The 15,404-nt window shown below is 47.1% G+C and overlaps 1 protein-coding gene across 1 annotated transcript; it reads left to right on the top strand.

Annotated features, from left to right (window-relative positions):
* Window positions 1-14,566: 14,566 nt before the first annotated feature.
* LOC144161574 (uncharacterized) lies at window positions 14,567-15,199 on the top strand. Its single transcript, XM_077692221.1, has one exon. It carries the CDS (start codon window positions 14,567-14,569, stop codon window positions 15,197-15,199), a length of 633 nt encoding a protein of 210 aa, XP_077548347.1.
* Window positions 15,200-15,404: the final 205 nt, after the last annotated feature.

The raw sequence follows: 15,404 nt of genomic DNA on the forward strand, positions 1-15,404 counted from the left end.
TTATTTAAAACACCGAAACTAACCAAAGGCACAAAAATTATAGTTCAATTTCGAGATGAAAAAAAAAAAAAACTCAAGCAAGAGCCGGTCTCGAACCAGCGTCCTTGGGATCAAGAAGCTAAGACGGATCCTCTACACTAAAACGAGAGACGCTTTGGCCGGTGCTGGCCTAGTCTTTAATATTCTAATGGCATCGGACGGCACACTAGCCATGCCTGCAGCGATCAGCTAGAGAGCCGTCGGACGGCACTCTAGACACTGCGTAGAAATAAACACTAAACAATCCAAGGTAATTTCCAATCCGCACAACAAGATACATCACTTCCAGGTAGGCAACGAAGTCTTGGAAATAGTCACCAAATACGTATATCTTGGGCAAGTCATAGCTGCTGATCCAAACCAAGAACGGGATAATATCCGTGGAATACGCATGGGGTGGGCGGCGTTTGGTGAGAACTCCGACATACTGACTGATACGCTTCCTTTGTCACCCAAAAAGCGTGTATTTAGTCAATCCGGTCTTCCAGTAATAACTTTACGGGGCGAAAATTTCGGGTCTCACCAAACGACTTGAAATGAAACTTAGATCGGCACGATGGGCAATGGAACGCCGAATGCTAGGAGTCACGTTGAGGGACACGAAAAACGCCGCATAGATTAGAGAACAGACCAAGGTGGAGGACATTCTAGTTCAAATTAAGCGAAGAAAATGGGCGTTGGTCGGTCACGTAATGCGAATGAGGGACAACAGCTGGAGCATTCGTTTGACAGACACCGCAAACGTAACAGGGGTCGTCCGAGAACGTGTTGGCGAGATAAACTACGAACATTTAGGGGGAAAACACAACTCTCAATACAGAGAGATAAATAACAGTAGCGGTCCCGTACAGTTTCAAAACTAATGACTCAATGCGACTTCGGCACCTTCGAGTGGTTGCAACCGTATGCAGGCGTTTTCACTTCTCACCGGAACAACCCAATCCAATGCGACCGCAGCGCCAACACGCGAACTTTCAACATATGTTCAAACAAACTGCACTTCGCGACGGAGCAGGCGCGGAGCCGTCGGGTCGTCCCTCTCAGATACTTCTAATTCCCTCTAGTTGCGGACCTTACGTTGCTTCCGTACATAGAGTTGACCAACATGGCGGCGCCCTTCCCTACCACTACGCAGCGACAACAGCTTCGTCACTAATCCTTCGATGCGAGATCGTGTTCATTTCGCCTTAAAGTTGCCAATTCTTACCCTCACGTAAAATTTCAACGAGAAAACGGGTTTTGTTTTTTAGATAGAAAGGCGACTTCACAGCTGCTAAGCCTGACGAGGTGGTGTCTCCCATCATCATAGCAACGATCTCGCGAGATCACCGAGGGCTGCAGCAGTGTGTGTGTCGTCAATACATGTCGCTAGGTTTTTTCCCGACTTTTAAAACATGGGGAAATGCACTTGCTTCAAACAATTCATTAATAATTTTGGCCAATATAGGCGATATATCTCTGGACACGAGGTTTATTTTTGATCCATGTCCCTATCTAAGCCTGTGAATTTACATTTAACAAAAATAATTTATTTATTTATTTGTTGATTGATTGATTGGTTGATTTATTTATTCATTTATTCATTGATTGATTGATTGATTGATTGATTGATTGATTGATTGATTGATTGATTGATTGATTGATTGATTGATTGATTGATTGATTGATTGATTGATTGATTGATTGATTGATTGATATATGGATTGATTGTAGGGTTTAGCGCGTCGACGCAACGTAGACGATGAGGCGCGCCGTAGTGGAGGGCTCCGGATTAATTTTGACTACCTGGGAATGTTTAACGTGCGCCGACACCTCATACACACGGGCGGTTTTGCTTTTCACAGCCATCATAAAAACGACCGCCGGCCGGGAATCGTACCCACGTACTTGTGAAACCGAACAAATGACTTGAGATACTTCTGCTGATTTCCGACGCAAATAAAAGGACTCAGAGGAACGCGATAGTGTGGGAACGGAGAGTTAACTCGAGAATCTGCGAAAGTTGCTTAAGAATCACTAAAAGTGTATCTATAGCGTGAGACTCAGTATGGGAACGTTCATTCGCCGTTATTTTAGGTAAGCATGGCGTATAACAGGTGGTCAAGAATTTTTTTATTAACTGCCAGTTTTTTGTTGGTGTCACTGCCGTTCTTTTGTGTTTATTTTTCGTAATACTCTCATTTGGCCCGCTTCAGCAGCATCGGAAGCACATTTGGATACTTCTTGAGGCTGAAATTCTAATTTTTTCGGCATGTTTTCTTTTTCCTTTATGAATTCCAGAAGGCCGGTAGGGATCCAAGGGCTTCATGGAGTACGAAACCGACATGTTGCGGTGGTTAGGGTTGTACCTGTAAGGTAGTCGCTCATTTTGGCTGAAAATTTATTAGAAACCTTCTCGCCATACTCTCTCGTTATACAAAGTTCCAATCCTTACTACAGACTCTTCCAACAAATTTCGCTGTATCGAATACAGACAGGGTATTTAGGTGCACTTCGGCCTGGAACGCAAGTGCCAAGGAAAAAGAAATTGGATAGTAGTCTTTAAATAAATGGTCAATCACAAGCAGCCTAGAATCAGATGAGATATTGGACAATATGTGATCAATTATTGTATTCGACCCGTTGATATCACATCAAGTCGGACAGTCAACAGGAGAATTTATTCGAAAACCATGAATACAACAAACATATTCTGAGTAAGCTGAGCGGTTGATAACAGGTATGTTTATGTTCATTGCGCGAGAAAAAATAATATTTTTGTTTTCGTTCGTTTGGGTGTCAAGAATGTTTTCGAACTGCGCCCAAAAGTCTGAGTACGAGGAAGATGGAGAACGGTAGATGGATGCATTGGTTGTGTGGCGATTGCTCAAAGGCAGGGAATAAGGTTCCACTTCCAGCAAGACGGACTCACAATTGAATTTTACGAACAACACGTCATGACGCCGCTTTCATGAAATTGATGGCGTGATCAAAACCGCCGACCCACTACCACGATTTGTATCACGGTGACAATATTAAGATGCGCGGGCTGGCAAAGAATACAGATCGCCGACATCTGCCGAAAGCCATGTCTCTGAAAGGCAGATTATGGAAAACGTGGGCTCAGTTATGGATAAGAAGGCTAGAAGGTAGTCATAATATTTATGGAGGCTACGCGTTTTGAAATGTACGAGCAATTTAGTCAGGCGATACCTCAAGAAGATCCTTAGCTTGAACTCAGAAGAAGACAGTCGAGGCCACGATAAAGACAGCCGTTTTCATGAATAACTTGGTTTGCCTATGAAAGGACTCTCCGGTCATCCGGGTCGGAGCTTCGGAGCACATCACTGTCGTCGATTCTCCTAGCCTTGATAACGCCATTGTCAGACGAGAGGTATTTCCAATTCTTCTCTTCCTTTAGGAACAGAGCCTGCGCGAACAGTCATTTTCTTTGTGGAGTGAGGTAGTCGTGTATTTAGACGGATCCATCCTTCGGGGATTGTATTCCGACGTCGGCAGTGTTCAGACGCGCCCTCCTCGCTTTGCTAAAGAACTCAATTTTTTAGCTCTCGAGCAGAACCGAGCAATGAGTTGCGGTGTGTCGTTATTGGCAGGGACACAACGAACAATATCAATGTCCGCTGCCTAGATCGGACAGTTTGCTTTGTTTCCGATATCCTGCACAACCGCACGGATGGGCACGCCTTTTATATCCATTTTTCTCGAACCTGAATGCTTCTCAATATCGCTGAGGTGCTTCGCTAGATGTTTGTTTTGAGTCTTCAAAGACTTATTTTCTTTTACCAGATATGCGTTTTCTATCCTCACCCTTTCACTGATTTGATTTTGTAGTTTCATGCTTTCCCGCATGTCGTCCAGCTGAGCTTGAAATGCTTCGACCTCTTTTTCCAGCTCAGCGTTAGTAGGCATATCTCCACGCCGTCCAAAGCTACATAAGGGAACCAAAGTTGGCGGTAAAAAAGTTGCTTTAGATATTGCTATTTCAATGGCAGAACCTGTGTACTAGGAGTAGGACAAGTGGCGTGCACAAACGCCGCGAACACTGCTGCCACGGTGGGTTGGAATTTTTTCAATAGGTTGGCATTGGAATCCATGAACCTGTGTACGAGGAGTACGACAAGTGGCGTGCACAAAAGACGCGAAAACTAATGCCACGATGGGTTGGCACTTTGTCAATAGGTTGGCATTGGAAATTTGTCACCTTTACAAACAAGCAACGCTATGTTCCCTATGACATATCACGGAACAACAAGCCCTTCTGAGTTAACACACTGATAGCAAAAATTCGTTTTAAAACTACTTACAGAAACCAACTATTGGTTTCACAAATACCAGTCCTATTGAACCAGTACCCTATCATACCTGGTCGACATCAAACTACTATCTCACTGCATGGGCTTAAAACGAAAGCAAAAAGTAATTTTTCTATTTTTCTTCCTCCTGAGTAGCTCGTGTTGTGAACGTTAGCGCTGGAGATTATTTCATTATTTCTTTTCAGAACAAAATGTTTCGTTATTTCATTTGTGACAAGAGAATATTGAGTATTGTGTATTTTCTTTAGTTGTGTTGCGTGCAATAATTTATACATGTTTGAAAATGTTTTCTTTGTATCCAGTTGCCTGGAGCAAACGATTATTGTGAGTGGTCCCCCTGAAACGACTGTAAGGAGTTCCCGCTACTGTCTCTGACCTTGGGACCTCTTTCTGTGTATAAACCCATCTATGATTTCTTGAAAATAATAAAATTAATCCGTTGATTGTTTGATTCAGATACCACACTTTCTAAATTTCGGGACGCCAGTAGAGGGCGGATCACTTTCCCGGCAGTAAAATACCCAACGAAAATTCATTGGTGTCATGACGCAGAAGACGCTGCAAAATCCGCTTCTGGTAACAGGAGTATAGTCCACAAAACCTTCGAACAAACATTACTGAAAAAGAAGGCTCCGCAAAACGTTACGGCTCCTTCCTCACGTGGCAATGACTGGGCTGAAACGTCGCGATTTCCTTTTGGGACCATGCGAATCACTGGGGACTCGCACCTATTTGCCCTCGTATTGCCATGTGCACAGGGAAATTGGAAGTTATTGTGCACTTGGCAGAATGAATTCAAATGTGTTCCCAGAGCTTGGATGTACCGTCTTTGAGTCAGACTAGTCACTTTCTTTTCTTTTCTCGTCTTGCATCGCTGAAGAGACAAAATAGCCCTTTTAGGTGAAAACTACTTTCTTCTTTCCTCGAAAATACCTTACACAAAGGCGTGACCCCAGCGCCGCACCTCAAAGCTCGTATGAGTTCAAGGTATGGGGGTAAACGCACGAGAATTGTGATGAATGAACGTTAGTTTATGGGTTGTTTATATGTGCATGTTAGTGAAGAGAAAATGGGTGTAGGTTGAATTTTTATGAATGGGGAATATTCTGCTTTATGTCGATTTTTTTTAACATTCTCTTAACGAACTGCAGTGTACCTATGTTTGTGCCGGCTTAACCGATGACCGTTTTCTTCCTTCTCAAAGATATCTTTCTCTGGAGCTTTTCGAATTGCTGTAAGAGCTGGGCAGTTATAAATTGTCTGGGCTATTTTCTATGCGGGTGCTTTTTGCCGCCAGGTCGTAGATGTAGGTTCATGAGAAGAATTATCTACGGTAAAGTATGCGTCCATCACACTCCGTGTAAAAACCACGAGGGGTCAACATGCAGAACACTCCCGTTCTTTATTTCTCGATTGCTTGTAAAACACACGGAGAGCTTCGTTCAGTTTTGTTATGAATGACGCAAAAGCCGGCGATTATTTGCGTTTATCACAAGAACTGTAGTATCTTCGTTATGGCGAAATGAAAACGTTTTGCTCGCTAGAGAACTCTGAGTTTCAGTTAGCCTTTTTAGGTTTGTCGTGGTGGTCTTGATTATGAGTTTGCTTACCTATTCTGGCGATGACCAAATTTTGGATAGCTCTGGGAATGTAGAACAATTAAAAACAAATAAAAGTATAACAGAACACACTACACCGATCAACACACAAGTCAAATGGTCAAATAATATATGTGAATCAATTAAGCCAGCAGTTCACAAAACATTCAGATGAAATCTCTCCTTCTGCGTTCGAATTCGGCCATGGCTGCCACTTTCAAGATCGACACGCCAAACGAACAAGCCGTTTGCTGTCACTTTAGGGGACGCCAACGACCATCAACTGGTCAAAATTTTTCAGGATCGTTCTACTACGTGGCGCGTTATCGCCAAGGTGTCGAATGGGCGTGCTAAATCTCATAAGAGATATCTTCCCCTTTTAATGGTACGCTTTCCCACATTCTACCAAAGTGAATTTACGAAGTACTGAGTTTAGATTTCAGTTCCCAATTAGTAATTCCCTAAGCAGAATGCGTGGCGGTATAATACCACGCACGTGACCTGGCAGTGTTGGAGGGTGGAGAATAAACGTGTCTAGGTTTCTTATTGTTTACAAATGTCTGTCAGCAGGTTCTCAGCTGTTATGAAAGCTTTCACGAGATGGTCAGATAACCGGCAGAACTTGAGTTCTGAATTGAATATATTTGTTTCTAAAGTTTGCGGCCAAGTCCGGTAAATATCAAATATTTTTTTCATCGATTCAATTCGGCAAACCCGCAGCGGTTCTCAGTTGGCTTAGGCATTGTACTGCTGAGCCCTATGACGCGAGTTTGATCCCTGCCGGCTTTCTGATACAGGCGAAACGCTAAAACGGCCATGTGTTAAGACTTCAACGCACGTTGAAGATCTCCAAGTGGTGTAAATTCATACATAGCCCTCTACTAGGCGAGCCCTGTAGCTCAGGCGTAGTTTCAGTTCATAAAACCCCACGATCTGAATCAAAGTCAAAATAGAGATTCTGGACACCTATTTTAAAGCTTTATTCTTTAAAAACACATTCTTTAAGGAAGCCTTTAAAGCTTTAACGAATTAGCATTCATTCGAAGAGCCCAACCCAGCAATTGTTCCGGTTATTCCTCTTCTGGTAATCAGAATGCAAATTTTTTTAGACGGGGCTGCTACTTTTTGCTTGTGGTAGCTTTTAAAGTAAAGCTTTAAAAACTTCGTGAAGTGGTTTAGCCGTCGCTGGTAATTTGACCTTCATTTGAACGCAGATGCGCTGTATCCTTGGCAAAGCATAACGTGACTCGCCGGCCGGGCACCGCCGATGGCCGCATTCGCCAGCCACCACTGCCACCGCTGCCGGCTTGGCGCATGCGCTGTCCGCAGCTTGGTCGGTGCTGACCCGTGGCTTGCCACGCGCATGCGCACTAGAACATCTTTCCCGCGACGTCCACTCCCCACACCTGCTTGTCGAACCCAAAGAAAAAGCTTAGAGCATCAAATTATTGATAGCGTAATCATATAGATGCTCATTTAACCGCGCCAGGGACCCTGATTCTATTCCAAATGCGGGAAGCGTTTCTTGTTAAAGCAAAGCTTTCTACCTCTACCCCCAAAGGGTTCTTTCGCGACCGTTGGTGTCAACAAAAAACTCCCGCGGACAAATAAAATAATTTACTGGCACCCCCAGGAATCGAACCTGGAACTAATAGTGTAGCGAAGCCAGAGCCCGCTGTCTTGCCGATTTAGCTACAAGCCCTTGCGGAGACGGGGAAGACAAGTGGTGCACTCATCAAGCACATCTACGAGTTTAACCCCTGCATTCTTGCTGAATGCCACGCGATAGGGATTAAAGGAAGCTCACATCAACCCATGGCATATCACTTCTATTACGCCAACGTGCTAAAGCCTGTGGCTTCCAGTGTTCAAGTAAAAACTCTCAGATCCTTGTCGTCCGCCCTCACGCCAAACGACACCTCAGGGGACACATTCAAATACTCCTTGATGGCCAGGCCATCACTCCAAGCCCCAGCATCAAGATCCTGGGCCTACATCTTCAGGCCAACACCAAGAGTGACGTATCCTTGCAGCGCCTCAAACACAGTATCAATAAAATCATACACACGATCAGGCGAGTTGCCACCAGGAAGCGAAGCCTCAAGGAATCCGATACCTTTCGAATAATTCAAGCTTTTGTGCTCTCGAGAATCACTTATGCCCACCCCGTCTTCTTCTCGGCAAGGTCATAATGATGCTTTATATAATTATTAGAAAGGCGGTTAAGCAAGCCATTAGTCTTCCCATGAGTGCGTCCACAGAGGGGCTGCTTAACACAGTGGAAGAGTTGATAGAGGGCCATCTTTCTATCCAGAAGCACCGAATGAGCAGAAGTTCGGCGGGTCACCGCATCCTTCACCAGATTGTCTGGGCAGAACAAACTGTCACTCCGCTTGATGTACTCCCGGACTCTTGGCGACAAGAACTAAAGATGCTCCCTTTCTATAGAAATACGAACGGCTTACACGACGAGGGTCGCCGACATGCTCGGGCTCAAGCGCTCAACACCACCCTCGGTGGGGATCATGCAGTTATCTACACAGACGCCTCCCAACATCGAGGACAGCAGTACTCCATCATCGTGACTACCTCCAGAACCAATCTCCTTACTTGTGCCTCACTCAAGACCGAAGACATGGTGGCAGCAGAAGAGGCAGCCATCGCCTTGGCTCTCACTCAAGCAGGGGTTAGTAAGGTAGTTACCGATTCTCAACAAGCCTACCAGAATTACCAGTCGGGTTTGGTTTCCCGACCTGCACTGCGTGTGTTAAAAAACCACTCCCCAAATGGTTCCATTCAGCTCATTAGGACACCCGCTCACGCTGTCATGGAGGGCCAAGAATACGCTCACCAAGCCTGTACTTTTACCCCCCCCCCCCCTCATGCTACAGAGCTGCACGAGGACAGTCACCCGCTTGTCTCGTTCAAGGACGTAGCCCAGCATTCTCGCCTTCGTACCCGACCGTTCCATAGAACAACAAACTATCCTACGGCTCATACAATCCGGCTCCTTCACACACCCGGCGCGTATTTCCTTAATGCACCCGAATCGCTACGACGCTGAATGTAAATTTTCCTTTGGCGTAGGAACACTCTGCCACATAATCGGGGTGTGCGACTTTAACCCTGAGCACCCTCCTCTCTTTCCGTCAACTACCGAACACGAGCAATGGGAGATGCTGCTGTCCAGCCCCTCGCTGCCTACCCAGCTTCGGCTGGTGAACAGAGCACAGGCGGCGCGGACTGAATATGGGCTACAGTGAAGAATGAACCGCTCCCAAGGGCCGCACTCTTGGCCGTTCAGAAATCTTAATGTAGAAGCATTTCCTCCTCCACCTCTCCTCCGGCTCCTCCTCCTCCTTTGTGTCTGCCACCGATCTCGTCGCCTTCGTCCGCGACGGCAGAGACGGAAAAGTGAGACACTCTTACACCGGGTTTGAGCTTTATTTTATAAAAACCGAGGTAATTGGCGAATAATGGGAGAGGCCTTTGCCCTGCAGTGGGCGTAGATAGGCTGGTGATGATGATGATGATGATGATGATAAAAAGAATTTCCACGCTTGTGCCACGCCAATACAACAGAACTAACCACCGTTCATGAATCATGCGTTAATTTAATCTTACCAAGAATATCTCTTTGAATTATTAGAGGGTGTGGTTAAGTGCAAATTCACTTCTCTCTGGTTTCACTACTTGTAGAGCGACGTGAGTAAATTTAAGTGACGTCTCATGGGTAATCCTTGTGGGTGCCGTTTACAGCTTTGCTTTCAAACCACGTTCACAGGGTGGATTGGCGCTCATTTTTTTCTTGAAGCGCGCACTCTCCACACAGGCTCTTTGGCTACTTGTATCCTCGCCACGGCGCTCCCAACTCTAGAAAAATGTCCCTAGATCTAGGGGATTTGGGTCGTCTTTGGGGAAAAAGGGAAATTTATCAACATCTAGGGAATTTTATGCGTTCACGTGGTCTTATGCCTTCAGTCATGTAATGGTGTTCTTTATTAAGTTTAGCATTCATTATTTTTATAAACCTATGCATTTCAGTTTCTTTATGAAGTGCAGATATCTTTTTCTCATAAATGAACATCCAGTGAAGCTCTTGCCCGTACGCTTCACATTGCTCGTGTAAATTGCAAGAGAACATGATTGATGAATTTTATAAACTTGCTGGCTATGTATCTCATGCAGTGCGCATCCTCTGTGTTCGTTCGTATTATTCCTTTTTTTATACCTGCATGCTATTACAAGTTCACTGTGTCGTAGTGCAAGATTTGTGTGTTTTGCCTTGCACTGGAACGCTCTTGATTAGGTTATTTTTATAATTCAGCACCCTCCGGCTTATAATTAGTGCGCTGTAACATGTACTATTTCGTGAAATGTTGCATTGTGTCTGCGCAGAATGATTGTTTTTCCTTTCTTGGTAAGTTGTATGTATATTCTTCACAATTACATGTCCCCACCACGTGATTACCTCTGGAGCCTTTGTGGTTTGAATTTTTAACGCATTATAAATACTACAGCAACATTTGTTTCACCTTCATCACAGTTACTTCAAAATTCTTTTCAAAGAATTCTTAATTAGGTCTGAGGTAGTCGTTTTGCAAAGCACGACCATGTTATCTGAAAGAAAAAAATATAGTAAACGCATTCAGCAAAAATCTAGGGAAATTTAGGAAATTTCTTCATCCGAGCTGGGGGAAAAGTGGCTTCTCAGGTTGGCAGCACTGCCTCGCCACTTACCTCCACACTTCTCGGCCCAGCACGTTCCTCTTCTCAACTTCCTTAGCTGCGTTGTCAGCGACGGCAATCACGAATGGAACTCCAGCATCAGCGGCCTCGCTGTTAGAAGCTCGCTCCGCAATGTGGATTGAAACAGCACTTGAAAAACACTGCTTGTTAAATGCGCTAGCCGCAGTTATTTGCACCGTCGCTCTATTACGTTTGTACACTATATGGCACATGACTTCAAGGAAGGAATTAGGATATATCCCGAAAAAAAAACAGCAGTCTCTGTTGGGGAACTAAAGCTCGACTTTGGACTAGTTGGGTACACATGACACCTTCAAAAACAGCGCGAAAAACTCGGACAGAGAGAGGGCAGACAGACACGAGCGCTGACGAGCAACTGGTAAAGCTTTATTAAAGTTTGCAATATATAGAGGAAGGAAACAACAAAATTATACGCCAGTAAAAACGAGATAAACAAAGAACCTAAAAAAATTCACGCATCTCCAGGAAGTGAATTATGACGAGGGGGCGACGCACTGAGTGTCCTTGGCGTAAATCTCCCGTGGCATCGCCCACTCGCGCATGTAAATGAGTGGCAATGCGTGTGTACAGTATATACAAATCCAATTCAATCCAGTACGATACAAATCAATTTATTCGAATTCAATACAATCCAATGCTCCTTGCGCATGCGCAACACTATGTACACGGACGCCATGCCCCAGACAAAGCGAAGCCCTAAGGTGCTTCGCGCCCGAAAGTCGCGTTCGCTGTAAAAGGCAATAAAACACAAAACTTTCTTTTATCCGGCCAGATACGCAATCTCCCGCTCGAAGAGTGCCCCGGAAGGCGAACTTACGCACCCCTCTCCCTTAATGGTTAGGACTGAAGCCTCACGGATTTCGTGGAATCGGGCGTCACGATACCGTTTTAAGATGCGGGCTTCCTTGAGCTTGGGGTAGCAATTATTGCAACTCTTGCAGCTTAAGACAAGTCTGCTTCCTGTTCTTTGCGGATGTTATATGCGTGCTCACGAAGACAGTCGTTAACGCAACGGTCCACATAAACCCGCCTGCACGAAAGCGGGATCTCGTACACTATACAGTCCAGGCATTTAACATGCGTGGACTGTATCTTTATCAATTTCCCCAAATGTAGCCCTGGGATCCTTTCCATCACTGAACATGGTGCACAAGGTTGCTAGTTTTTTAGGCGCTGAAAAAACTGTCCGCACTCTTGCCTTGTCTCCTATCTTCTTCAGTGGGTCTGAAACGCTGTGTAAGTAGAGCATGGCGTTCAGGCAGCCCCTGGCATTCTCTTGCGACCTTTTTGGAGTTCCGTTAGAATTCACCCGTTTCAAAGCGTCTTCCCCTGAGGCACGCAGCAATGTCGTGGGATACCCTGCCTAAGTCAGTCTGCAGACCTGGCTGTCCAAACACTTCGTCATCATGTGAAGGCAGGACATAGTCACTGCGTTTTGAATAGCTGACATGGCTATGCCACGTTTCACCACCTTCGAGTGTGCCGGACTGAATGGTAGGAGTCTTTCTGTGAACGTGGGCAATATTACCAGCACACATGACTGCCGAAGGTCACATTCCAGGTTAAGAAATCGTAGCTCCTTGTCTTCTGGACTCTCTCTTGTCAAGGTGAATTTCGTCATAACAGATGAAAATGCCTCCAGAAGCTTGTTTCCTTGGCTTAACGGGTTTCCACATACCTTGAATAGCACAAGGTAGTCGTTAACATACCGAAATGTTCGCACGACTGCAAGGTCTGGAAGGTGATATTGCAGACGCATGCCAACTACGGCAAGTAGAAGGTCCCTGAGCAGGGGTGCCATCGAGGAGCCTATACACACTTCCTAACGCTGGAGGAACAGGTTGTTGTTGTGCATTGCGAAAATGTATTGTAAGTAAAATGCTAGGCCCTCAAGGAAGGCGGCCGCACTCACTTTGGAATCTTGTGTTTTCGAACACGTTGATAGCCTCACTCACTGCTTTCAAAACCAAGGCATGAGTGAGCAGGTAGAACGTGTCTTTAAGGTTCCCCGATAAGTCACTCAGAAGGTCGGAGAGCTGCATCTCCAAAAAATCTGAGATCGCTCGGGTGCTCCGCCCCAAGAAGGTGTCTATCGGAAGTTTTGACAGATATGTCTTACGGAAACGCCCATAGGCGTTCTGCCAAGTGCCGCTTTCCGTGACTATCACCCTAAATGAGCACAACTCCTCGTGGGTCTTGGCACCAGCTCTCCCTCTTCCCCCAAAAATACCCCCCCCCCCCGATGTCATCTCCCCACAGGAAACCAACATCTCCACCTCACGCCTGTCACAATACAACGGCCCAACGCAAGATTCCCAATCCCACACGGCCTTCCTCGTTCTTAACTCCCACACGGCAAAACCTCACCGCTTCAGCCAAACCATCCCCGACACCTCTGTCGAGGTCGTGTACACTTGCCCCACACGTCCGAGTGTATGTATCCTTAACATCTACAGCCCCCCGAACGAGCACCTCAAGACCGTAGAACCCCTCTTTCAAGAAGCGGTAATGATAGCTGGATCCCACCCCCTTCTCTTTCTTGGTCATTTCAAAGCACCGCCCCCCTGGACGTAGGGCTACAGCTACGCTTCGAAGAAGAGTACCGCCCTGCTTGGAGCCATCCAAAATCATCACCTCGTCGTACAAAACAACCTAACCGTCCTGACAAGTACCGGCAATAGCTTTAGTCGTGACAGTAACTTTAGTCATCTCGGGTAAAGGTCAGATCGGGTAACGATGTGACCTTTACCCGAGACTGGCTCACAGCCAAGGGGCACCGCCTTGACATTAACCTCGCAGCGGTCACTAACTTCTCACTCTCGGCGTACCTTTTCTTCACAAGCTCGTCCGCAGAGGCACAGCACGCCTCACGAACTGACAAACCTTTCGCAAGAGTCCTACCCCCTTAACACCCACTTGCCACAAACTTGACGAATGGGCACAGGCTTTAGAACAGTGGGTTTGCGTCCACACCCTGTCCATAGCCCTCACAGATACCACGCCGGTTGACGATCCACACCTCCTTCACATGCGGGATGCCCGTCGGAGCCTTTTTAAAAGATGGAAGCGCCAACGCCACAATCACCCCTCAAGAAACTTATAGCTCGCAGCAACCAACAGATCCAAACGTACTCCAACCAGCTTCACAACCAAAACTGGCGGGGCTTCTGCACCCGCCTGCAAGTTACCCCCACACCCGAAATGCCTTGCAGTTCCAGCGCTAGCTCCTCCACAACCACTCCACTCAACGTGAATAATCCCACCGCATCCATCAACTCATGCACAACCATTCGCCACCCCCTTGCTAGCTCCTCCCATCCGTCAGACAGCATCACTTTGGTGATCCGGTGGCCCATTTCCCCCTCCGATCCTTCAATACAGGGGACCCCCCAACGCCGACATCAACCGCCACTTCACCATGACCGCACTCCACGCCATGCTTGCCCGCCAAACCCGCAACACCACCTCGGGCAGAGACCAAAATCCCTATCGAACTGTCCACAACCTCCCGGGTGACACCCTTGTGAACCTCGTCACTTCAACAACCATTGCGAAGCCGACACGTGCCCCTCGCAGTCACCACTCAGACATCACCCTTATCCCCAAAGCCCAACAAACCTGTAGCAGCATCAACGCAGCGAAGACGACAAAGCACCACTCTGTGGCTCACTGCGCGAGCCTCGTGGCGCGAGCGGTCAGTGCTCCCTGGAACTCTGAGCGTTCGGCCAGGCATACCTGCCGCTGGCCCGTCAGCTGCTGACGCGTTCTTAATATATGTGTTGTTCTGTGGCCCGACGTTTTTATTTCCTCGTGTTGCCACAGAATTGGTGACCACGGACATCGGACATGGCAGCCGACAATCAAACCGCTTTGGATGCCCAGCTTGGAGCCACCGCTGCAGATGACAGCCATCGAACATCCTCCGCCGCTCAGGGTGACGTGGCTGCACTTTCGCTAAAGGTTCCCCAGTACTGGCCTGAGGACCCACAGCTCTGGCTCGCCCAGGTAAACAGCTGGTTCGCCATTGCTCGCATCACGTCCCAGAGCCAGCAATTCAATCACCTCGTGTCTGCGCTGCCCCCTGAGGTCGCAACCGAGCTTCGCGACCTGATTGTTTCACCGCCGGCGACCGCCCCGTTTGACACCCTGACGAGTGAACTCATCAAGCAAACGACAATGTCGGAACAGCGACGGTTGCAGCTTCTACAATCTGAAGAACTCGGTGATCGCAAACCCTCACAGCTACTGCGTCGCCTTCAACAGCTCCTTGGAGAAAAGGAAGCCACGTTCGATCAAGCGTTGCTTCGAGAGCTTTTTCTTCAACGCCTGCCCACCTCCGTCCACATGGTGCTGGCTACCGCGAAAAGTTTATCCATTTCTCAGCTGGCCCAACTTGCCGACTCCGACATGGACGTTTCCACTCCTGTCGAACGGTCCCGTGTTGCACTTATCACTCCCGGAACGTTCCGGGCCCACTAAAGCAGCATCCACAACGCCGTCTCCGCCAGCGCTGCAGAGCCTGCGTGAGGAATTCCGTGGGGAGATCACCAAGCTATCAGTTATATCGCCGCTCTCTCAGCTCAGCGCCAACGCTCTCCCCCGCGCGGCCGTTCCTTCTCGGGCCACCGTTCGCCGTCGCCTTCAAGGCAAGGCGTATGCTGGTATCATCGCAACTTTAGAAAAG

The sequence above is a fragment of the Haemaphysalis longicornis genome, unplaced genomic scaffold, assembly GCF_048455015.1.
Source record: "Haemaphysalis longicornis isolate Haplotype H1 unplaced genomic scaffold, Haemaphysalis longicornis Haplotype H1 scaffold_12, whole genome shotgun sequence".
NCBI classification, from domain to species: Eukaryota; Metazoa; Arthropoda; class Arachnida; order Ixodida; family Ixodidae; genus Haemaphysalis; species Haemaphysalis longicornis.